Genomic DNA, 25,819 nt, shown 5'->3' with positions numbered 1-25,819 from the left:
CATTCAGAGATGACAGTCCAAGATATCCAGACACCATGTTTGTGGTCTACTTTGGGGCACCACCAATAGGCCAAAGTTGACATTATTTTTGCCAGTAACTTTCAAACCATTTGGTCTTCATGATTTTTCTTCATGATCCTTTATTCTGATTCTGAGACGCATCCACCCTCATCAGTTTCTGCCATTTCAATTCTTTTGAAAAACACATTTTAAACATCTCCAAGACCATTGAATGCATCGTGACAAAACTTAGAATGTAGAGAGGACTATGATCAAAAGTTATTAAAAGATAAACAATAATTTTAAAAAGTGAAAAAATGATGTCGGCATGGCCACAAAAATGCTATTAACTCCAAAACAGTTTGATGTAAACTGATAAAGTTTGGCTGCTATGTTGGCACTCAGTAGCCCAACCCTAAGGTATATATTTCAGACATTTAAAACTTGCTGTAACAATTAATTTCCCCATCTGGAACATGTATCTGTACCTTTTATTTTGTGCCATCTTGGATTACTGCCATTTTTGAAATGCTATTAGCCATTTTCCTCTGTCCTTTGTTTAACCTAAACACATGAGCAAGACCTTTGAAACTTGGCATTTTCTTACAGGTTATGTCTATATGGCCACTGAGTGATTATGACACTGACACTGGCAACTTGGTGGTGCTATAACTCATTTGAATTTACAATATTCCAACAATTATAACTCCTGCCCCTTTTGAGTTAGAGACTTTAATCTGACCTCAGAAAATACAACTCTATGGACGACTTAAATGATTAGGAGTCACAATTTCCACCATTCTGGATTTTCTGTCATTTTGAATCTTTTGAAAAACCTTTAAAAGACAACTCATCCTAGAGATTTTGACAGATTACCACCAAATTTGGCATGTATCATCCTGAAAGGGCGACATAGCTCAGGAGGTAAGAGCAGTTGTCTGGCAGTCGGAGGGTTGCCGGTTCAAACCATGCCCTGGGCGTGTCGAAGTGTCCTTGAGCAAGACACCTAACCCCTAACTGCTCTGGCGAATGAGAGGCATCAATTGTAAAGCGCTTTTGATAAAAGCGCTATTTAAATGCAGTCCATTTACCATTAGAGAACCTTGACCAAATATTAATGAAAGATCATTGCTAGGTCAAACAATATGGTCACATATTGACAAATAAAAACAAATCTTGGTGAAGGCACCAAACAGGAAGTGTACCATATCTCTGCAATGCTTTGCTGTATTGATGGAAAACTTAGTACCCTTCTTTGCCAGGGGGTCTAAGGGGTACACATCAAGTTACAAGAACTTGGGCCACTTAGGAGTGCTATACCACAAATCTTTATATGCTGATTATTCTGCAAAAAAGCAGATATTTCAACCAAACTTTTTCTGGACTACTGTAGTGAAGGATCATAACCAGCAAGTCATATGACCTTGGGGTCGACCATCTTGGATTTTGTCAAAAGCCCGATTAGACATCTGCTCCTAGAACTATCTCCGTCTGTCTGCATTTTTGCATGTTACAACTGACTTTAACCGCTTAGCGCACATGCCAAATCTGGCCAATCTTTGCCAATTTAGGGGGTACCCTATTTAAAGCTTTATAGCTCCAGAAGTGAGCATCACAGAGACTTGTGAAATGGCTTAAATGAAGCAGGACATTTGTACCATTTACAATACTAACTTAGATTATTTCTTCCTAAATTATGAATATAAACTAAAGTGCCACAAATGCAATTGTCTAGGCAAAAAAATCTAAAATCAATTTGCTCTTTTTTAGTTTGCAATGAAATACTGAGAGATTGCAAATATACAGCAGGTTAAACTATACATGTCCTGGATCAAAAACTCCTTGACCACAAGTATGTCAAATCGAAGGGTGGATATGTAGAACTACTAAAGATCTATGAATCAAAAAGTAAGCAGTGTACCCAGTGTCTCCAAATCTATCCAGAATGTCTAAATTATGCATTGCTGTACATCACAACATAATCATGTATTTCACTACAAATCAACTGTTTGACTGAAGAAACTCACTGTTGCATCATTTTCAAGTGGGAATTGCAAGCTTTCCGTTAGTACAATGGCTTAAAATATCTAGGGGTCCAGAAACATATCCAGAATCTCTCCGAAAATGAATAAAATACTTTTTGTCCAATATAAAGCATATAAATGAGCCCCTTATGAAGGTTTAAGATGAAACATTCATGTCAGATTAAAAAATAATGCAAAAACATTACACACATTGCAGTACATTACCTAAATGTGTAATATTTAACTCTCGTATGTACAGTATTTCTGTACTCTCGTATGTTTTCTTGTATGGGGATGAAACTACATGAAAACAATTTTCAACCGTACACCACATTTTGGCAATGTTCCAACTCTCACGTCATCACTGTTGCATGCAACACAAAAGCAATTACACTACCAACTAACACTTGCATTACAGTGTGAAATATCCTCAGTATAAAATATCACTAACCTATTTAAAGGCATTCAATTTCAAAAATATGTATATAACCAAAATATTTTCAGCAGTAACACTTACATTTAGATGATGAAATCTTATCTGTGTTGACTAGATTGAGACAGAGACAGAATGAATGTCACTCCCTAGTTCTAACTTTGCCCAGAAACCAGTATATCAGTTAGGTCTATCAGCAAACATATGCCTTAGCCATGCTCAGAATTTCTCAAGAATGATGGTATTTTCCAAGAAACGACGAAAGTCATCAATAGAATTTTGCCAGCTGCAGTATCTTTTACTGCTACCACAGACTGAATGCGTAATGCAGCTATAATGAGAGAAAACTTTCGGTTACGCTGGGATATAAAACGCTATTCCAAAAGTAAAATTAGACATATTATACATCGTTAGAAAGCTTATTCTGTCACCAATTGAATCGATTGAATCGATTAACTGTCTGGAAAATGCACCCCATATAGACTCAGCAGAACTTGTCCACCATTTGTACATTTCTTGTACTTCTTATTATTATTTATATTATTATATTATTTCAGATCCACAAAAGTCTTCAAAGATGCTGTTAATGTGAGGTGCAAACCTAACCCAATGTGATCAATGTGAAAGAGTGAATTCAACCATTTTTTTCACTGAGCAAAGCAAGGTACCCTTAAAGGAGTACCATGGTGATTTTCACACTTTCTCGGTTTTATGTGCTATTTGCACGAGAGGCATTGAAGAAAGACAATGAGTAAAGTATTAAATATGTCCGTTCTGTATTTTTGGAGAAATATGTGCTTTAAATTTATCGTCCTATTTTCAACCGGTTGAGAAAGTTATCAACTTGGTGCGTCACGAACACAGTAACCACTCCCCTTTCCACGCCCCGTAAACCCATGGATAACTCGAGACCCATAGTTTGCGACGCTGGCTTACAGGCAAGACAATGCAAATATTTGACTAACGTTAGGTTCACTTAAATTAGAGTGGCTTTTAAGGACTATTAGATTATTTCTAGTTATATTCATTTAGCTAGCTAGGTAGTTTGCTTTCATAAGGCAATGTTATCGATAACATTAGCTAGCTAGTTTGCTTTTATGAGGACGTTATAGTTGTGCTTTTATCTTAACTTGGCTAGCTAGATAGCAAAAATTATAATTGGATATAAGTCAACGTCCTTACCTTAGCTATCTATCGGTACTTGATATACTACTAAGCTAGCTAGCTTGTGAAAAGTCTCCCAAAAAGAGCGCGTATCATGGGGGTAGCTATGGTAACGGGGCACGGTCTGTCAATCATAGCTAACTGACAGTTCTCATTACCACGCCCAGACAGTTCGGGTAAACTTTTATAGTGGGAAATTTAGGCTTAGAAAAATATGTTTTAAAGTACATTGAAATGACTGAATAATAAAAAAAAATTATGCACATTTGTTTTGTTGTTGCCAACTGGGAAGTGTCACGTTCAACCACCATGTTACTCCTTTAAACTGTTCTAAGAGATTTGTGAGTGTACACATCAGAAAAAGTCTTGCTTGGGGGGGAGATGAGAGAGACTTCCAGTATAGTTGAGTAATGCAGTTAATTTGTGGATGATGTAAGTACTGCTACTTACAGGACTAATGTGACAGCTTCAGGTATGTCACTGCTTTCAAAGTATTGCACAAGACATGAAATTAAACTCATCCTCTGTACTTGCAATAATGAAAGATGTGAGTTGGAAGCAAATCTGAATAAAGCATGCAAGGGACCACAAATACAATCAACCAAATTTCTAACTGTCATTTTATTTCGAAACACAGTAAAATGTCCAGCATTAATTCAACCATGACAAAGTACATATCAGTCCAATACGGATATAATCTCTATCGTTTTACTTGCAATGGTGAATAGTGGATATTGCATTCATGAGTTTCTTTTGTTTTGTTTACACACATACACATATTTAACATATGCAGTTGCAAAGCTTTAGATGTCATGGAAAGCATGTGCACGTTTGTATATTTAATCTTTATCATTTTTGTTTTTCAAATAGTTTTCAAAGATGCAATATTATGTTTTCATATATGGTTCAACACCACTGTCCAGTATGCACACATTGATTATAGATATGGTTGGGAAAACCATAGATTAATTTTAAATCAAATTACTTTCAGACCAAAAAATGAATATTATACAGTATAGCCAAAAGTAGAGAATATAACTTTTTACGTTACCAATAGGTATTTTTATGTATGTACATTTTACCATTAAAGAACAATAACGCTTTTTATGTTTAACCACCAGATTTTATATAATAATAAGTATTGAGACAAATGGCTTTTCAGGTGTTTCAAACTTATTGGGCAGAAGTCCCTTGTGCAGCAAGACAATAACCTGAAACATACTGCCCACTTAACACAGGAGTTCATTGTCATTTTAACAAATTCAGACAGAAAGGTTGAAAATATTAAACTAGCCAAATCAATCAGCAGATCTGAATCTTATTGAGCATGCATTTCCACTTGTTCAAAATTTGGCTGAAGGCATACAACCATGCAGATATTTCAAGCATGGGTTTATTTTACAACTTTTTTAATCGATTTTAAGCTAATTTCCCCAATACTTTTAATCACCTAAATTAGGATCTAATAAATAGTTGAAATTCAGAACTCTGACTGAATAATTTGTTTTATTTGTTAATTTCAATTTCTTGTGCATACAACAGAAAAACAGTTGAACCAAAACAAACAAAACAGTCTGCTAAATTATGTTGCAGAAAAAAAATTGTAACTGGAACAAAACTAGAAAATAAATAATCAAATGTTTTCAGTTGGCTCCGGGTTAATGTGTAGACCTCAGAGAGTTGCACTGGGATGCTTGCAGTAGGCAACATCAATTGCTCCCCAGAGATAAGAGCTGGGAAACAGTTTTCAGCTCCCAATCTCTCTCTTGCCCCATCTCACCACCCTGAATTATGCAGTACTCTCTCTTCCTATTCTAAATAAATGTATACAAGCCAGTGGAGGAAAGATCCAACTCAGGAAAGAAATACTGTTGCTACACTGAACATTTACTTGAGATGAAGGGAAGAGTTGTGCATTAATCTGGGAGCGTGAGCGTGATATTTGAGGTCTCTGACATTTATTGTAAAGCTGACAGCTATTGATCAAATACAGCATCAGGTAGAAAAGCACATGGATGGAACAGACTGGTTTCTAACTACCAAATTCAGTTGAATAAGTATGTCAAACAATATTTATTATATACATTGCAGTAGGCATCGCAGTTTTTGTTTCAGTATGCCTCTCCTTCAGAAACTAATTTCTGTCAAAAACTTGCTGATTTCCAAAAAATGCACATAACACATTCCATCTAGATATAAAATCCAAAACACATACTACATACATTAAAGAAAAAAAAATGTGTATTCATATCCACTGATGACCTGGCAATTCATTTTGTCTATTTGTCTAAATAATATTTTTGAAAATATTTTCAGTGCAATATTTTCAAAACGCCATCCAAGGCACATTTTATTATGCAAAAAAAAAAAGTGCTGCAAATGAAAACGTATTTCTGTCGGGTCTAAGGAAGACATTTAAAATAACGCCAAAAATAAATTAAAAACACAGCTGCCAGACTTGCAGTGACCCTGTAACCAAAATTTAGGAATGGAAATTTATAAACCTGCATTTTAAAAACACTGCAGAGCCGTTCTAGAATGCATTTTTAATTATATGTTGGGCTTCCTTTTCAAATGTGATCAATTTTGATTTCAACATTGCAGTGAGCAAACAACAAAACAAACCAAACACCTGACCAACCATTCTAAGAGGTTGTGACGTTAACACAGAGAAACAAGCATAAATATTGAACTTGAACACATTTTAATTTTATACAAATGTCTTCAACAGTATCCTTAGAATAGCTAAGAAAAAAACTTGGAACAGGTTGTAGGGGAGGCAGCAATCTCGGAGTGGTGGGGAGGGGACCATTATTTACAACACACACTGGTGGGTGGGACAAGATAGGCTATTGGGAATGTAAACCAATGTAAACAGATGGTTGTCGAAACAAACAAAATTCCAACTAGCTAGGCCTATAGCTTACAAAGGCCTACACAACACATCAGACAAAAAAGCCCAGAAAAGTGACATGGTTTGGCATGGCTGTAGCTCATAATGTAGTAGAGTAGCAGGCTAAGAATACAATGCATAAACTATGCTATTAATTTACGGATTTCTCAACTCAATCACTGTGCTAAGAGTGCCTAGCCAGTTAACAAGTACATCATTCTTACTGCCTAAAACCACCACAGTTGTTAGGTAATAGCCTAATCAAATTACAATAAAATCCACCTGTTAATGTTAACACTTTGACACTCTTCAAACTTTCAAAAGCTAGGGAGAGCAATGCCCAGTCAATTTCCCCCGATCTACAACGCCACGATGACAAAAAAATTGCTATTTTTTAATGTGGGGATTATAGAAAAATAAAACCACCGTGCAACCCATTTCTTATCATTTTAAATATCAAAAGAATGAAATCATAGCCTGTTTTACAGCTAAGACCGCTCAACACACCCTCATCCACCCTATTAATAGTTCTGGAGCTTGAAAACTATGTGGTGTGTTCACTTTAACTCTAAGAAACAGTGCATGTGGATTATGGTTATCCTTAACCAAACTTTCATGATCATGGTTTAGCATGGCAGCTTTTGTCACAAAAAATCAAAAACGCACAAGGCATGCTGCCCCAACTCTATCTTGAAAAGACTACTAACTCATTTTATGGGCATTCGACTAACCATGTGTTCTGTAACGCTTAATGTTAAAAGTGCCTTTTTTTCCTCTCCAGTTTCTGCTGCTAGTTGTCCGGAGCCATCCGCCCATTTTTAAGTTGTGGTCTTTGTGTCTCTGTCTTGGCATTGTTACGAGCTAACATTAGCTGTAGTTTATTATGAAATTGATTCCAGGTAAATTTTGGTCATATTTTCTCCATTGCTATTTAGTAAAGGCTAGCTAAGTTAGTTGATCATAACCAGAGTGATTCCACACCAGGAATTTCTGTTTTTCATGACTTTTTCTTTTTTTATTTATTTATTTTATTTATGTTTTCCTCTTCGGTTTCTGCTGCTAGTTGTCTGGAGCCACCCACACATTTTTAAGTTGGGGTCATGGTGCTTCCATCTTGGCAGTAACTTACTCTAGTCATAGGGAGAGATGGGGTAATAGTTAGGGGGTAAAAATGTGGCCAAAGCTGTGTGATGATCGCGCTTCTGTAAAGTGATTTCCAGGTCAAGTTCATCTGTCACATTTGCCAGACAAATTAGGCAGCAGACCCTGATGGCATATACCCAAGGGTACTCAAAGAGTTAGGTGTGATCATCTTTAAACCACTGGGAGGTATTTTACACAGTCCTTAGAAACTGGAGAAATACCAGTGGACTGGAAGCAAGGTAATATAATACCAATATATAAGAAAGAGGACTGTACTGATCCAGGAAACTGCAGGCCTGCAGTTTAACTTGCATCGCATGTAAAATACTGGAACCTATCATTAGAGACATGTTGGAAGTGCTTCATGAAAATAGCAACATCCTAATGGATAGCTAGCATGGTTTTCACAAGGGAAGGTTATGTCTGACAAACCTTCTGGTATTCATTGAAGGAGCTACCAAGTGGTTTGATTATAACAATATAATATTATATACTTAGATTTCCAAAGGTACCACGTGAGGGACTTGTTAGTAAAAATGAAGGCAGTAGGAATTATAGGACATATTTCAGAGTTGATTTGGAACTGGCTGCAGGGTAGAACACAAAGAGTGGTAGTAGGAGGGATATTATTGGAGCAGGGAACTGTTGGAAGTGGAATCCCACAAGGATTGGTGCTGGAAGCACTGCTCTTCCACACATATATATATATATATATATATATATATATCAATGACCTGGCAGGGACATAGAAAGTATATTCGTTACACTTGCAAATGATACAAAACTGGGAGGCCCAACTAATAATTTGGAATCTACAAAAGTAATCGAAGAATATTTTAATAATTATCCAGAAGTGGGCAGAAACCTGGCAAATGAAATACAATATAGTCAAATGTAAAGCTCTGCATGTAGGAAATTAAAACATTATGCAGGATAAATCTATGGGAGGAACAAAACTGGAATGTGCGCAATTTGAAAAAGACTGAGGAGTAATGGCTGTGTGGTGGGGTGGGCGTGGTTTGAGTGTCGGCTGCAGAGAGAGAGAGAATGAGAGGAGCGGCTCTCGGATCCTTCGTCACAACTGCCAGGTGGAGGTAATCAGCGCCGATAATTATCAATTGTTTAATTGCGCTGATTGCCTTCAACAGTGAGCCTGGGGTTTTTAAAAGCGGAGACCGGGAGTCTTCGGGAGCGAACGCCGGAGAGAAGTCCGAACGGCACAGAATTACTGAAAACAAAAAGGAAAAGATCTGTGTTCCGTTGTAGCCAGGCGAAGTCCAGTGGCTTAATAAAAGAGCACGCAGTGCTAAAACAAACCTTGTCTCACGTGAGTCTGTTGGCAGGCAGGAGGGGTGGCACTCACTTGCCACAGGTTGATATACGTCTTTCGGGTTCTAAGTACTGTGCCGTAGCAGTAAAAATGTCAACAGGATGCTAGGATATATAGAAAAAAAGTATAAATCCAAGGATGTCATACTTATTTTATACAATACATTTGTTAGACCACACTTGGAATATTGTGTGAAGTTCTGGGGACTACAAAAAAGATAGAGAGGCTCTGAAAAAGGTTCAAAGAAGAGCAACCAAATTGATTCCTGGTATGAAAGATAAATTATGTAAGGAAAGACTTAAGATGATTAATCTCTTCATGCTTAGTAAAAGGAGACTCAGGGGTGATTTGACTAAAGCTTTTAAATTCATAAAGGGGATCAACAAAGTAAAATAGCCTGCCAGGTCACGTAGTAGAGGCAGAAACTCTGGGGATTTTCAAGACAAGGTTTGATATGATGTTAGGTACTATCTAGTCTGTAGGTAATCAGAGCAAGTAAATTTAGTCAGGAAAATAGCAAGCATTTTTGGGCTGAATGGCCTGTTCTCGTCATTATTTTATGTAATATGTTAAATGGTTTTAACATAACATAATTTTGTGAAATCATAAATGGTTTCACAAATCTGTAGAATGGATTCACAATTATGTAAATTCATGTGAGAATACACTTGTAAAACTACAGCAAAGACAACTCAGTAATTTCAACCTCTACAATCTGCCATTGCAACCTCTCGCCTGTGTATCATCTGGTGAGAATGTGACTTGTTCACTTGTGTATTCAACTTGTTGCAGTCAGAGCCTAGGGGGAGAGATGAGATATACACTGAATGTGTAGTTAATCGAAAGAGCCGTATTGAGTGGCTTTTTCCTGTTGTTTTTTCCATAGATTTCCCCGGGCTACATCATCCTCCTTGCTTCTGTCATAAGTTATTAATAGTGGATTTGGTTAATGTTTGCTCAAATTAGGCAGACTAGCCAGCTATCGAACTCATTTTACATCAATCAACATCGAATATTAGTGAGCCAGGGAGATAATGTTAAAAATATATATTTTTAATTTTATCCTAATTAACTGAACTTGGAGTTTCCACAAGCTTTTCATTGATATGTTACAGCCCAAGACTGCCGAGTTACAATAACCGACTGTCAGCAGAAAAGCCAAACACGTTTAAAACACCACAACATTCTTTTGCAAGAATACAAAGTATATATTTATTAAACGACACAAAAACAAACCCAATACAACACAAACCCACATACAAACAGGTAGACAGGGCAGAGCCAGCAGGTCTAGCCTAACGCTCACAGTCCAGAACCAGACTGAGCTGTCTGAACAGACTATAATTTCTGCCCTCACTTGCGTCAAGGATGAGATAAGAGAAAAAACAAATTAAAGGGGAGAAAGGGGGAAATGAGTCTTCCAGTCCGCTGCTACCCTACCCTGAATAGCTACAACAAAAAAGTGCAAAAGAAAAGAAAACACTAACCACACGGTCTACCAGGTATTCGGACGTGATATTTGGATCAAGGTACAAAATGAAGATCAATCATAACTAGTTAAACAAAAGACCAAAACACAATAGTTGCAGCGTGCTGCCATGTAGCGTGTCTACAGGAACAACGAGAGTGCTCCTGCTGCCCCAAATCGCCATCTTTTATGCGGGAGGTAATTTGCACCCGGAACTGCCCAGTGCACACCTGTGCGCGCACCGTGCATTCTACCACTGCAGCCTGCAGAGAAAGAGAGACTCCTACTGGAGAAAAGAAGATAAATTACTACCAACTCATTTCAGTAAAAATAATAACTAGGAGCACATAACAATATGCAGTAGCCTATACATCAGACCGGCAATACGTCATGCAGAGTAGCCTCTCTCATCGCCATGCCCTTTTTGGGGGAAAACAATACCGCGTCCCGCATAGACACCAACAGCCAAACAGAGAAAGTTGAAACATAACGCAATGCCAAAGAGTTGCTGTGTAGTTGGTTGCACCAACAATAAATCTAAAAACGCTCATCTCCGATTTTTTCCCCTGCCATGTCCTAAAAAACATCCCGATAGAAGGGCTTTATGGCTCCAAGCCATACAAAGGGAAGACAAAGGGAAGCTATGGGAACCTGCATCTCCACACACTTATGTGTGTGGAGAACATTTCATATCAAGTAAGAGCTTAGTAAGAGACTTAGCTAACGCTATGTCTGATTAACGATTATATGCTATGGCCAGATAGCTAGCTATAAATACTATCCCTGTGTTTAGATAATTGAAAGCCCATCGCTACGTTAGGCTAACACGTTAATGCTAACCTTAACTAACTTTGATGTATCATGATTTCAGGGTTCCAAAGAAATGACAGGCTTCATCCTGATTACGTGCCCTCCGTTTTCCCCCACCAAAGACAGACCATTTCCGTTCAAAGAAAACCCGTTTTCACAGTGCCAGAAAGCGAGCATCCCATGTAATGCTAACAACCAAAATGAGTACGAAACTCCGCAAGCAATCAAATGAGGATGGAGGAACCTCCATTTGTGAGTCAAGTGCTTCTGCTTTGTCTGACAGACCTGATGTCGATGCCCAACGTAATGTTGACGGCAACCCAGTTGGTTTCCAAAGACCCTTGGCAGAGAGTGCTCAGATGATTGCTGAAATGGATAATCTAAGACAAGAGGGAGATTAAGCAAGAAGAGAGAGAGATGAAGCAGGAGTAGAGGGAGATGCTGCAAAGGAAAATTGGACAAGAGAGTGCCTGAGTGCCAATGCAGTAAAAGGGGATGATACTGCATGCAAAGCCATGACTGGGCTCAGCTGGGCAGTTCTTTCGTGCTTGCACGAGTATCTTGTCCAGTACATTAACCCAGGGAGGGTGTTCAAATTACCCACTCAAGACCAGCTTTTCCTGACCTTACTGAAACTGCACCAGAATCCATCCATGGCCCTCTTGTGCCAAGTTCTGAACATGGGACACTCTGCTGTACAGGACATGTTCACAAGGTGGCTAAACTTGATGTATGCCAAGATCACCTTCCTCATCCACTGGCCTGACAGGGAATGTATCTCAACTACTGTACCACCAGAGATGAAAGCAAAATTTTATCATCTTACATCAATCATTGACTGCTTTGAGATTCGTATCGAATACTCCAGGACACTAAAGGCAAGGTAAGTACAAAGAAAAATAGAACTGTGAAATGTGCATGATGTTTATGAAATTGCATAGACTTAGACTTTTTTTTAAATTTTTTTAACCCAGGCCCTATTTAAACATTGTCTGGCATGATGTTAACTAATACAGCCCATAATTTAACTGATTGCTTCATTATAGAAAAACTTTGCACTGTGCTGCATCCTCTCATCAGGCTCCAATCCAATAGGACATGCGTTTTAGCCTTCAAAAGCTGTGGTACATGTCATTTTCAAAAATTGGAAGTTCACAGCATAGGCTATAGTCAGACATGTATTCATATGTTCTACTGAGGAAATGGTCACTATGCCTCGTTTCTTAATGCTAAAGAGATTGAGATTGAAATTATGGCCAGTCCACATCATGCCAGACAATGTAGATATAGGGCCAGGGTTCAAAAAAAGTTAATCCATCCATCTTTATTTCACACAGGGCAAAGACTTACTCACACTATAAAAAATGGACAACGGTGTAGTACTTCATTGCCTGTAGCCCAGCTGGAAGTATCACTTTCCTGTCAAAAGGTTGGGGTGGCAGAGCGTCCGATGTCAAGATCGTCAGACAATCAGGATTCATATCCCCACTCTACCACCAACCTGGAGACCAGGTAATGTAGGCTATTTATTGATGTAAACCTCAGAAAAGGTGCAAAGACATTTTCCAGCAAAGGTTTTTTTTTTTTGCATTGCTAGGCAGAGGCGCCCTGGATACTATTTACAGATATTTAACAAATAATTTGGATTATGTTTTATTAATGTGTTCCAGATCTTGGCTGATCGGGGATTTACCCTTCAGGAGGACTTCGCTCTGTTAGGTGTCAGTCTAATTACCCCAGCGTTCACCAAAGGGATGAAGCAGCTGTCGGGGAGAGAGGTTGAAGAATCCAGGGTGAAATCCAACGTTCGGATACATATTGGTAAGTTTATCACAAGAATACAATTTCACTTGCATTCAAACAAGTATTTTATGATTCTACAAAGTCAATATCCTATTCATTGTATACTCAGCATATACTGTAGAGGTCCCTTCTCTCCCCAGTGAAATGTTCACAGACAATAAGGGAGACTGACAACATTTCAGTAAAAAGTGCAATATTCTGGGTTTATCTGGCAACAAAAACAAACTATAATAAATACTTTATTATTGCTGTAATTCATTTCTTGAACAAATTGACCATGAGAGCCACAAGTAGCTCATCTTTTAAGATTCTAAGGCACTGCTGTGGGTGATAAATCACTTTTCCAGGATCTTCACAAAAGTTACAATAAAAGAAAAAAATGTCTATGCATTTCAGGCATCAAGGCTCTAGTTCATGTTTTACATTTTCAAGCAATGTAGGAAAACAATAACGTTGAGTAAAAATTGCAATCCAAATAGTACGAACAGATGTGTTTCAGCACACAGTCTTATTCAGTGGCTCTGTCTGCTGCCCGTGCATTAAAGATACATTGAAGGATATTATCCACGAGTGCTAGTATCTTCTTCGAGTATAGTATAGATTTTTTACCCAGCCCTAGTTGTAATAATTTCACAAACAAGTGGATGATTTTATTGATGTGCTTTTTCCTATAGAGCCTGTGATCGGCGCCTTGAAGAACAGATTTCACATCCTCGACGGCCCACTTCCTGTACAGTTTGTGAAGTCTCTGCGGGATGAAATTGGAAGCAAAGAGGAGGCAACAGTTGACAAAATTGTACATGTTTGCGCTGCCTTAGTCAATATGTCATCAAGTGTTGTGTTCAACCGTGACAGGGTTGGGGATGAGAAATCATGAGGCACATACAGAGTAAGGGAGATGCTGGTTAGTCCAAAATAAAGTTCAGACAACTAAAACTAAACTTTCTCCTCAGGATTCCCATCCATAGAAAATACTGCACACTCTCCTTCATAGAATACACATGCAATATGCATGATGGACCACATATCAAAATCATACTGCTTCAAGGATAAGTTCAAGACAGAACTTGATTAGATTTTCACTGCAGAGTGCACAAAATAAAAAAATAAAAAAACAAACACTGCGTTTGGGAAGAGCGCTTCATCAGGTTCACATTATTTTATTTTGTGCACTTTGCAATGAAAATGTTATGTTTAGTTTTATTTTGCTATAACCAGCATCTCACTTAATCTGGATGTTCCTGGTGTTCTGATATTCATATCTGTTGTGCGCATTTGCATTGCTTTACCTGCACAAGTCTGCCTGTAATCTATATACTTCTAGGCATAAATTGTAACATATTGACTTAATACAGTGGCTTCTTAGTTCCTATACCATGTCCCTTATCTACCAGCATCTACCTTAGAGCACCAGCATATACCTTAGAGCACATCTTTTTTGTTTTGTTCAATGGACTTAAGTGGACTTGATCCTGAGTTTGGTTACACTGTTGTAAGTCGCTCTGGATAAGAGCGTCAGCTAAATGCCTATAATGTAATGTAATGTAACATCTACCCTCCCTGCACTCTCTGTAGATTTTGCTTCCATCTCCTGAAAACACAACAAATTACTTGTGATACAAGTCATTTTAATTACCTGTTACCAAACAAAGGAATGCATTTTGCATTAATTAGAATGTATTTAATAATAAATGTTTGTGTTTTTTATCACAAATCCACTGTCTTTACTCTAATTAGTGTTTAACTGTAAGTTGGTTTATCGAAACCCCCTGGTCCATCCTGGTGAGTGAGGCTCCAGTCAGCCGAGGGTATATATGCCTTGCCCAGAACCTGCTAATGGTATCTACTGTCTTCAACATGAAATCCTCATTTCGTGGGACACGGAAGATGGTGCTTTGCTGCGGGGTCCAGGTTATGAAATCAGCATAGCCTGCATGACAGGTAAACATCTGCATCTGCACCTGTAAGACATTGATAAGGTAAAAAAAGAAAATCCTGGGTTGGGCCTTTTAACTCTAGCCTGGAGAAGATGACTAAGAAGACTAAGCTATCCAAGGAAAAGGCACCTGGCAGCATACATGTCCATACTTACAAATGTACTCATGTTAATTTTATTTTAGTAGTATTCAGTGTTGTGCTTTCAGATATCTAGACCTAATGGTAATTTGAATAGAAGCTGATCGTGATTATACCTGAGTATAGTACCAGTGGTTCATCTTCAAGGAGAATAAAGTGTCCAGATGTCATCTCTCATCTTCTGTCCAGTTGGTGGAGTGATCGTTTGCCCATTTAAAGGGACACTTTGCTTCAATTACTCCTTTGCCACAGCATTCACATGAAACGTATGCATCACAAGACACCCCGATGTATGGCTTATCTTTACAAATTTTAAAGCCAGCCGTACCAACTTTCAGGTTGATGTGGGTCTTGTAAACGATTACCATTATGCAAGACGAGGTGTTGGATGTTGCAGTGCACAGGCCAAAAGCATATTTGTTGGTGGCTATGGCATCCACCTCGTGGTCCTTGCCCCTCTGCAGGGATGGAATTCTCAGTGGGTTGGCAGATGAGTGACTGTGTGACCCACACAAAATATGTGGTCACATTTTCGGTTTAATTTAATTTAATATAATATTTTATTTTGTATAAGTAACACCGTTCATATTCGGGTAATAGGGACTATGTATACCACTACAGACAGTAGGGGGGCAGCAGAGGATAGCGGAGCGCTTCCCGCAACGGTACTGTCTTGACGACGTAGCTGCCGTACGCTCGCCATTCTGGCAAGACCGACCAGACGAACGGCAGCAAGTTTCCTCTGCTCCATTGTGTACAAAAGCACGAAAGGTATAAATAAGCATAACGAAACGTTAGTTCCTATGTTTTTTAAGCGGTGATTACGAAACACTGTGTAGTTTACTGTGCTCAAGCGAGCTACTCTGGCTCCGCCATGTTAAAGAAGGTTTCGTTGTAAGTGCGTATAATGGCGGACGCGATTTTCCTTTTCGCATAGACTCCCGCTCCCTGATCAATATAGAACTCCAGTTTTTATGTTCACAGCTCCCGCGCACTTTGAGTTTTACATTTCAAGTGTTTTATGCATATCCGGTTTATAAAATATGTGCGATGTTGGTTTGAGATCGTTTATATAATTACCCTTTGAATGCTAATATGCCGTTGTATTGTTTGGGAACATACAAATCAGCTGGTTAAAAGTGAGTACAGTTAACAGGACTGTTAATTAATGAGTACAGAACTAATATATATAAGGAACGGTTTTTATTCCTTCATAATGAGTCATAATATTGATGGTATAGCAGATGGATTCATTTCCATATTTGTTTATGGACAAATGTGTGTTACTGTATTTTTAATTTAGTTATTTTTATGGAAGTTATTCATTTTGAGGTGAATGTGTTTGAACGTAAAACAAAGATAGACTTGTGATTAAGTGGATGAGTAGAAAAAAGGAAAACATATTTTGACAATGTGTTTATTTAATAAACTCTGGCAAGACCGACCAGATGAATGGCAGCAAGTTTCCTCTGCTCCATTATTTATCCTTTTTTACAGGTTCATTATCTGTTTACATGCCCAGTACAGTAGGGCCTGTTACAACTGCAGATGTCATTTATAAGTGTTTGTGATGTTGTTTCCAGTGATGTGTGCATGACACTGTGTGCAGTGGAGCCTGTGATCTGCCCCACCCGGTGCTGATGCCAAGCCTTACAGGCAGCTTGGTCTTTTGTTTCCTCCTCCACCTGAGAGGCTTGCTCTTCTGTAAAGCCTTCTAAGTTTTTGAACCAGGGTTTGGGGATGAAAGCATCAGCATGGTTCTTAAAAGTGCTGAGGCCAATGGGAAGCTCCTTTGTTTTAGAGAGCATTTGCAGTAGCTGGTTTTTGTGTAAGGCTGAAGCTTTTGGGATGGGTCTCTGGTTCCTGCCACTTCCTCGTTTTCTGGCATTCTTACTGTAGAACTCAATGTCCTTCATCATTGCCGGTTCAAGAGTTTTGGTTGAGACACCATTCCAGGCACAGGCAATGCTAGTACATGCAACTGTGGTGTAACCAAGGCGGACACAGGCTTCCAGCTTAAACAGTACTGCCCCAACATGTGAGCAGTTTTCCCCAAGTCTGAAAAAAAAGAATCAGAATCAGGTTTATTGGCCAAGTACATTTACACATACAAGGAATTTGGCTTGGTGCTTGTTCACACAAATAAGACAAAAATAAATCTACTATAATATTTATAAACAAGTAGAAATAGGCTAAATACAAGGAAGTGTTGGAGGTATTGTGCAAATGCAGTGGGGCAAGGATCATTGTCAATGCTGCACAGAATTTACAGTAATAGGAGAATAGTAAATAGTCTATACATAGTCTTTATTAGAGCCTTGACTATAGCACATGAGGATGCAGTGATGTAATTGTTATATACAGAATATACAGAGGTTGAAGAATTGCAGGGCATTACAAGGAGAACACATTCGTTATCCACATCATCAGGCAGCTTGTTTTTGGTTAGGTCTTACCCTGCCATGCAGTCACAACGGGCTGCCAGGATCTTCCCATCACTTTTGACAGCAACCCAGGTCTTGTGAGGCTTTTCTGTGACCCTATAAGATGGCTTGACCTGGGTTTTAAAGATGGTGCAGTCTGATCCTTCAGGTTTAAAATGATGGATCATCTGCATCCATCCATTTGTGAAAAATGTGTGCGCTTCCAGGGATTTGTAATTTTTCATCTTGCTTGCTGTGTAAATTCCTATACGATTAAAATTAAAACGACCCCATCACTTATCACATCACAAGTAATTTCACATAGGCATAGGCTACAGGTATCTATCTTCTAGAGAGAGGGTCACACTCAGTCATATAACCTTTTTTAGATTATTTAATTCTGTTGATTACGAGGTGCACATAATTACCAATCAGAGTAGGGTTACATAGAATTGAATCACATCTAAAATTACATAGCCACAGTCAAATTGATGTTGGGGTTAGCTGGACCAAGGTGTAAGGTGAGGAGTGGCCCCTAGTGGATGGGTGCGTGAGGTAAAGAGTTTAACGAAATCAGAAAGAGAAAGCGGGCATTGATGAAAATAAAAGGGACGTTCTAATGGCTTTGGACACAGTTGGGATGGAATTATTGACAAGAAGGCAGAGAAGAGCGCACTAATGAGAGGTCTTCTGGCCACTAAGGTAGGACCTGCTATTGTTCTATTTTCTTGTGTGTTGGCCGCTGCACTGCTCATTTGCCAGTGTGTGAAAACGAGTAACCTGTGTTACTTGACCCTGTAAGCTTAACTTAGCTTATTTTAGGGGTGCAAAGACAAACCATTTTTACTTCCATGAATTTAATATTAACAGCGCCCAATGTTAGTAGCACTGATGCTTGTCAGCCACAGCATATATTGCAAAGGCAGGACAGTGGCAGCGAGCCTGTGTGTGCTCATCCACTTTGCAGAATCAAGGTAGCTAATTGTATAAAAATTCATAGCCTCCTGTAACCTACATTATATAAAGTCAAGAACAGGTTGTAGTGGGGTCCGTGTTCTTTGTAGGCTACTAACAGTTACTGGTTGGGGCTCAGGCTAGACCGACCGGGCTAACGTATAGGCTATAGCTAGGTCAGTTGGGAGAGCACAATGCTATTGCTAGCTAGCATACTATTTGTAGAGCAGGACTGAAAAGTAAAATATTTCACTGGTAATTTGCTTACCTGGAGACTCAATAAGGTAACAATAGATGTCTGGGTAGGACACCTCTGGCCATTGAGTGGGGTTATTGCACCAGCTTGATGCTGGGAGACTGAAGGGGCATGACTGAAGACGGATCAAATTAATTATTTCGATGTATCTTTCGCGTTCTATGGTAGGCAAGAGTGGACATATATTTACTCAACATAGTGTCTTTGGGTCATTTAAAAACAAATTTAGTTCTGGTGGTTTACTTTTGCTTTTGTTTATACTGCTATTTTACATTGAAGTCTATGGAGAGTGTCATTTGTTTTCCCCCAAAAGGGGCGGGGACGTGTTGCAACTGGCAAAGTTCCCGGATGTGCCGGTCTGATGTATACTCAAATTAAAACCCACTGCCAGCCAACAAACTGGGTAGCTGGCAAACTGTTCCTACAGTATGCTAGCTAATATTTAGCTGAGCATGTATATTTCCTGCTAATTCTATCACTAATGTTAACTCAATTCCTAAATCATAGCTGATTTAGATGGAATACCCTGTCTTAGATCCCAAATTATTGCTACAGCTAATGCTACCAAGTCTTGGTCAATTATTTTAATGCAGCATAAATTAACATTGTTCTATATTGGCTGTTTATTATGCATTCTGATGCAGTTATCCATTATATTCCCTGTAGAAATATGACAGAACATGGTGGTTCTCCATGGGTGAGTTCCTTGCTTTTTTAGTTTTTTATTTTATTTTATAATTTGGCCATAGATAACTGGAAGTACACCGTCATTGCAAATCTGCTCATCTGATTGGTTGGAAGAACTGACACTCCCCACCAGGGCATTAGCATTGTTACAAATCCCATTTTACAACATTGCAAATTTTGCAAAATTTGCAGGAAAAGTAAGAGCTTGTCAGGGATTGATTTGAGAGATTGTAATTACTGAGTTGTATTTTCTCTAGTTGTACACATTTGTAGCTATTCTTGCATGTATTCTCATATTAATTTACAGATTTATGAATCCAGGCTACAGATTTGTGAACCCATTCTACAGATTTGTGACTTTTGCTACTAAAATACCTTCAAACAAATCTCCAGCTCTGACACTCTTGCTAGTATAGCCAGACCATTCTGTCTCTCCTGACCTATGCTGCTTCTCATATAGGCCTAGTTCTTGAGTCATTTTAATTTAGAAAATGAGAGCTCCGCTTCTGCGACTGACAGCTGCCACAAGCAGAGCAGGAGCCTAGACACTCCTCATCTGTAGGTAGATCTTAGTATTCCACAATAAGCATTTCACAACATCGGATACTGCAGTGTGAGCAACAGCAGTTGAGCAGGGAAGGTTATTGATATATTATTATTGATATTGTTATTGATATATCCCTAATGTTGTCTAGACAGACGTTCAGTTGGAGACTGTATTCATCCATTTTCTCTATTCTGAGATCCACTTTTGTGTTTATTAGGCATTTTGATTCACTAGTTTATAGCTAGGACTCCTCTTTGCTCTAATTCTCACTTCCTAGTAGGTACTTGACTTTAAAATTTCACCACTAAGACTAGCTAACAGTTTCCTTGTTCTGCATCATCACATGATAAAACACTTGACATAAGACAACAACATACACAGACATATTTCCCAGTGATCTTTGCATATCAGAAAATAAGACAATACTAGGCTTACTGTCAAAGAAATAATGTTTGTAACACATTCTCAATACATCAGTTTGACATGCTCGGAGGCTATTATAAAGTTAAATGTGAGTAACCATGAAGCTGATGTTCAAGGTTTTAATACACATGCCATATGCAAATTGCTTGTTGATTTTTACATTTTTTTGTGCCATATGTGTTTGGGTGTGCAGAACCCATGCAGGAGCATAATTATTGCTAGTACATGCTGTTTGCGATGTTCATTCTCTGATTGGTTGGGCAAGACAGAGGCTAGGGTGGGCAACGCCAAACATGCCCACCCCTAATGCTGCCCCTGGAATACAGGCCATAAATTTTTTTGGCATATTATACACACTGATATTACTAACAGGTATCTATTAAACCTGTTCAACAGTATAAATATTAATTTTTACAACAGTCAATGCCCTTGTTAAAATGTTCAGCACTCTGAATACGGAACCAAGTGATATTGCGTGCTAGAACTGTCAGGAGGGGGGCGCGGGAATGGACCCAAGCGCAGAGTGCAGGGAAAAACTCAAAACTCCAAAAGTAGGGAGAACAAAGACTTTACTGAAAATAACGGGGAACAAAGGTAACAGAAAGCCTCGCAGGGCGGTTATTACAAACACAAAGAAAAACCCCAAAAAACATGGCAAAACAAAAAATACAAAAATCCCAAAAACGTAGAGAACAGAGCTGGCTAGGAACAGGCAACAGGCAATGAGCAGGCAAGGAACAGGCAACGGGTAGGCAAGGAACAGACAAGAAGCAAGCATAGGGCAAGCAGGAAACAGGCAACAAGCAAGCAAGGATCCAGCACCTGAGTCAGGGAAAAGGGAGACTTAAATAGAACAGACACTGACGAGACACAGGAGGGCACCATGAACAATCAGGACACAGAGAGGGAAGGGAACACGAGACAATAAGCAACCAATAATAGGGTGATTGAAAACAATAAAACAATTAAACAAGACACAAAGCAGAGGTGCCGCTATCTGGCGGCCCAACCAGGGATAACAGGGGGAGACATAGAACCCTGACAAGAACCCCTCACTTAACCTACATGTAAAATATATTTAATTTAATTTAATTTAATAGTTATGTTTAAAATTATAATTATCAATTAAATCCTCAAATTCATTGATAGGTCAGTCTACAGTGCACTGGTGGAATCAACCAACAACCAAGTCAAAAGAAGCTGTATATCAGGTTTCAAGACTAAATAATTGAATTTAATAAGCAATCAATTAGATTAATGAATTGAAATCATACATGATACATTTATTTAATACAGGCATACTACTTCTAATTTACAAAACAGAAGACATACAAAACATTAAACAATTCATCTAGAAATACCAGAAAAGAGAGAGAGAGAGACGGGTAAGCCAGATCTTGCCAAAGTGTTTCTCACTCCCAGTTTAAGAGCTAACAGGATGAAAAGTAAACCTGCTAAAAACACAACCAAGGAACCACCGCCAAAATAAAAAGAGGAAAACTCTTCTTCTTCAAGGCTCTGAAACCAAACACAACTCACCAACCTTTTTCCTGTGGCAATCTTAAATACCTTACCCAAAATGGCTTGAGGATGTTTGCCCTGATTGGATGATGCCGAGTTAAGGTTTAGGAGAGAAAGGAAGGGGGGTCAGACTAATTTATGACAAGGACTAGCCTACCTAAAGATTGCAATCAAACTTAAAGTAAAGGGAAATGTTAGGCATGTAGGCATGCAGGGTCTCCGACCCCCGATATGGTGTCCTGTGTCATCTGGTTTGGCTCTTCTGAGGAGGTGAGACCCATAGATTGTCTGCCTAGATTAGGGTATCAGATTATTTTAAATTGCCCCAATCACATTAGCTTTGATGCTTGTGATGGGGAGGCCAGGCCCCATTCTTATTCACTGTTTCCCTCTCTAATGCCAAAATCTAAACACTACTTATCCTACATGTGAATTTGAGTTGCTTAATTAAACACTGGTAATTTCAGTTGCCTTTTCATAAAGGCATGGATCCATAAGACATTAATCAAATAACATTTTTTTTTTTTATTGACTTGAAAATTAAAGCAGAGAAAAGCATAATGTTCAACATTCATATATTTCTTCCCTCAAAAATATTACAATTCAAATTTTACAACCTGGCTAACTTGGCAGCTTTTATATATGAGTTTATGAACCTTCCAGCTAGCCACTACAGCTAGTTGTCATACCTTGCTTAACATGAAGTTTTGTAAAGGTGTTGCTTGCATTAGATCACAAAATAATTTCCTCTGACAATTCTCTTATATCTGATTATTGTGCTTGATTTTTGTACCCGCTCACAGTCATGAAAAAAGCATGCGACTTGAAACCTGCCTGTTAGTCAACAAACTATTTATTATTATTATTATTATTATTATTATTATGACTACTACTATTATTGTTGTTGTTGTTGTGCATTGCTGATTGCTGTAGATGACTAAAGATACCATATTTTGGTGAGTTTGGTAATTATGCCATGTTAATGTGTGACATGTCGACGCATTATTATGTCAACCCGACTATTCCAAATCTCTGCAGGTTTTGCAAATCAATACAGCCATCTCTCAGCTCAAAACTAAACTGATCAATATACCTGCATTTTCAGAATGGGGTACGCATTCCTTGCTGTGTTTTTTATGAGCACATAATGAGCATTCTACACGTAGGCTCTTTAAAGTTGAGTGGGGCTAGTAATAGGAACCAGCAGGCTGTAAAGGCTATGAGGCAGAAAATGTAAAATAGTTTTCCTTCAGGAGACATAGTAATGAAGCTAATGAGGTAGATTGGGTATGGGTGACGGGTATGTGGTGGGAGGGGAAGCATATCCCTACATGGGTCAAACTACAGCACTGGTGTGGCCATTTTGTTTTCTCCCAATTTAGAAGCATCTGTCTTGTCCACACAAGATGTTGTACAAGGGCAGTTTGTTTTTTAAGAGGGGTGGTTTTATATTTTTTGAACAACAGTTCTTTTGAATTAGAAATGTGCCTGGGAGAGTCATCAATGCAACCTGCCCAGATGCTTAGGGCAATCCTGACTGCTGATCTGGGGGTGAATCATGGATATTACAAACGGGCCAATAATTTACCCTCGATGTTTGTGGCCCTTATAATGTTCTAGGTGGGTTGAATTTTAAATCTCTCATAATTATCATTAATCGTGATTAACTCTTTCAAACTTTGACTGGTCTGCTACTTACCTTTTTGAGCCTACGGAATGTCATAACATATTCTCACACCATTCTTCGCTATATTATTCTTTTTCTCTCTGCTCTGTGTTGTAAGGTCCACCCTCTCTTTCCCTGCCTCATTGCTCTTTGCTATATTGTCTGCTGTGTTCATCTCTGATCCAACTCTGAAGAATCCCAGAGTTCACCTCCTGCAGTAAGAATATATCCTTTTACCTCCAGTAGTGTGTCATGAAACCTGAGGCCCCTCAATAATGGTTATCGTTAGACTGTGTTATTGGTTTTTAGATGAGGTCTTCTACTTACATGTAGGTCCGTGGATCTTAGAGTGTTTTGGCGTGCTGTATTCATGCTGAGAGCAGGATGAGACCTTTTATGTTATGGAGCAGGGCATTAGATTCGGTAGACTGTGATCAACTCAATTGCTCAGACCCAAAAAAGAATAAAAACATGTTTATTTTTTAACTGAAACAACCATTAGCGCTCGCACCCCACCAGGTCACCCACTAACACTGCCCCCTATCTCCCTGCATCCCCACATCTCAAAACAGTATTGAAGTGAATTCAACACCATATGCCATACATAGCATGTAGAAGATGGGACTGTATTACCTTCAAACTTAATAACTGTGATATGTTGGTTTGGGGAAACTTGCAGTACAAGGAATCCATGATGCGGAATGATAACAAACAAAACCACACACTAAAAATCAATATTCAGAGAGCCAACCCATTGACCGCTGCAGAAACCCTGTTCTAACAGTCATTTTCAAGGATCGCCCCTTTAAGTGGCTTTAGTTATTATATGCATATGTATGGGCATCATGCTATTGCAGTAGGATCAGAGTTGAAATAGCATTGATGGGTGTGTGTACATGATGTCCACAGCTGTCGTGAGCAGAATGAAAGGATTCCAGCACAGCTGTATATTCCAGTACGTTCATTTATGTTCAATGTCAAGCATATAAGCCAGGTCTCATGGCAATATTACTATTTCGGAGGAACCTATGAATATAAGCATGTTACCTTTGAGAGCTGAGGCATAAATGCAGAGACATGTAACAATTATTCTGTCATCCACCAATGCTATCAACTACAGTAGTGTCGCTGACTATGGGAGGCTGCTCATACATATGCATACAATAATGAAACCCGCTTAAAGGCGCATTCTGTAAAAAAATTACTGTTACTTTATGTGCATTTCTGCTTGGAAGGCTGCATATGTACAACATCTGGACTGCAGAGAGATGTCTCTGTCTGGACCTAGGGCGAGCATGGCGTGGACTCACTGATCAAGAGAGACATTCACTCCACAGACGCCTCCATGGTTCCTGATATAAAAGGGCATACATTCTCTGGGGTGGGGGTTGCAGAAAGAAGCTCCATATCACCAAACTCCATTATAAAAATGATATTATCAAAGTGCTCTGTGGATATATCAGACTAAAAACCACATGAGTTTTCTTTGAAAAGACTGCCGTGTCTGGAGACTGCATACATTTCATCCTTAGGCACATAGGCTCATTTCAAATATGCAGGAACACGATCTTGCCTGTTGGTGCCATTTATTTATCATGCACTGTATGTATTTGTTTATATATTTATATTAAAAGCACTACACAGTTTTTTGAAACACCCTCTGGTTAAATGTCAGGTGCCAGAAAGCACCTCTCCCATCCCCAGCACGGTGGCAGTATTTGGCAAGCCTCCGCGTGTATGACAGGGGATCGTTTGTCAGCGAGACAGGGGTCAAGGCCTCCCGTTCCCTGCTCACCCTTACAGGGAGGACGCAGCAGGTCTGTCACCTCCTGAGAAGGTGACAGCTCCCAGGTGTCAAGGCAGTGCTTAATTTGTAAAATAATGCCGGTGCTTAGCTCCTGTTTATCCCCCAACCCATTTTTTTCCTTGTTTCACCTAGCTTGCGTGCCTCCTTCTAGGCTAATGTTCCCGATGGCTCCATAAGACAGCCATGCTCATCGAGTCTCTTCTGTTCCTCTGCCTCTCTTTGCTCCTCACATCATGCGTTCCACAGTGCCCATTGCAAGCCACATTTGGATATACGGGCTTGGGTTGAAATGTTCCAGTGGTGAAGCATCAAGCATTGAAAAGGAGTGATGATATGGCCCCTGTCTTTAAAGATGCTTTTGTGCAAGTGCAGATTAAATTCATTCTCTCAC

The 25,819-nt window shown here is 39.0% G+C and overlaps 1 protein-coding gene and 1 long non-coding RNA gene across 2 annotated transcripts in view; one reads left to right on the top strand and one right to left on the bottom strand.

Moving 5' to 3' along the window:
- The first annotated feature begins 12,724 nt into the window (after positions 1-12,724).
- LOC118237109 lies at positions 12,725-13,822 on the top strand. Its single transcript, XR_004767122.1, has 3 exons — positions 12,725-12,777; positions 12,936-13,086; positions 13,743-13,822. It is a non-coding gene; the product is annotated as an uncharacterized LOC118237109 (long non-coding RNA).
- A 1,112-nt stretch (positions 13,823-14,934) lies between these two features.
- LOC118206532 overlaps positions 14,935-25,819 on the bottom strand; it is a 73,307-nt gene continuing 62,422 nt past the window's right edge. Inside the window, exons 3-6 of the mRNA XM_035379333.1 lie at positions 17,601-17,832; positions 16,659-17,202; positions 15,473-15,602; positions 14,935-14,966 (exon numbers count right to left, since the gene is read on the bottom strand). Coding sequence (XP_035235224.1) covers positions 14,935-14,966; positions 15,473-15,602; positions 16,659-17,202; positions 17,601-17,832 — 938 coding nt within the window. The remainder of the gene's footprint in view (positions 14,967-15,472; positions 15,603-16,658; positions 17,203-17,600; positions 17,833-25,819) is intronic.

The sequence above is a fragment of the Anguilla anguilla genome, chromosome 10 (genome assembly GCF_013347855.1).
Source record: "Anguilla anguilla isolate fAngAng1 chromosome 10, fAngAng1.pri, whole genome shotgun sequence".
Taxonomy (NCBI): domain Eukaryota; kingdom Metazoa; phylum Chordata; class Actinopteri; order Anguilliformes; family Anguillidae; genus Anguilla; species Anguilla anguilla.
This window is presented reverse-complemented; position numbering and strand designations above follow the sequence as displayed.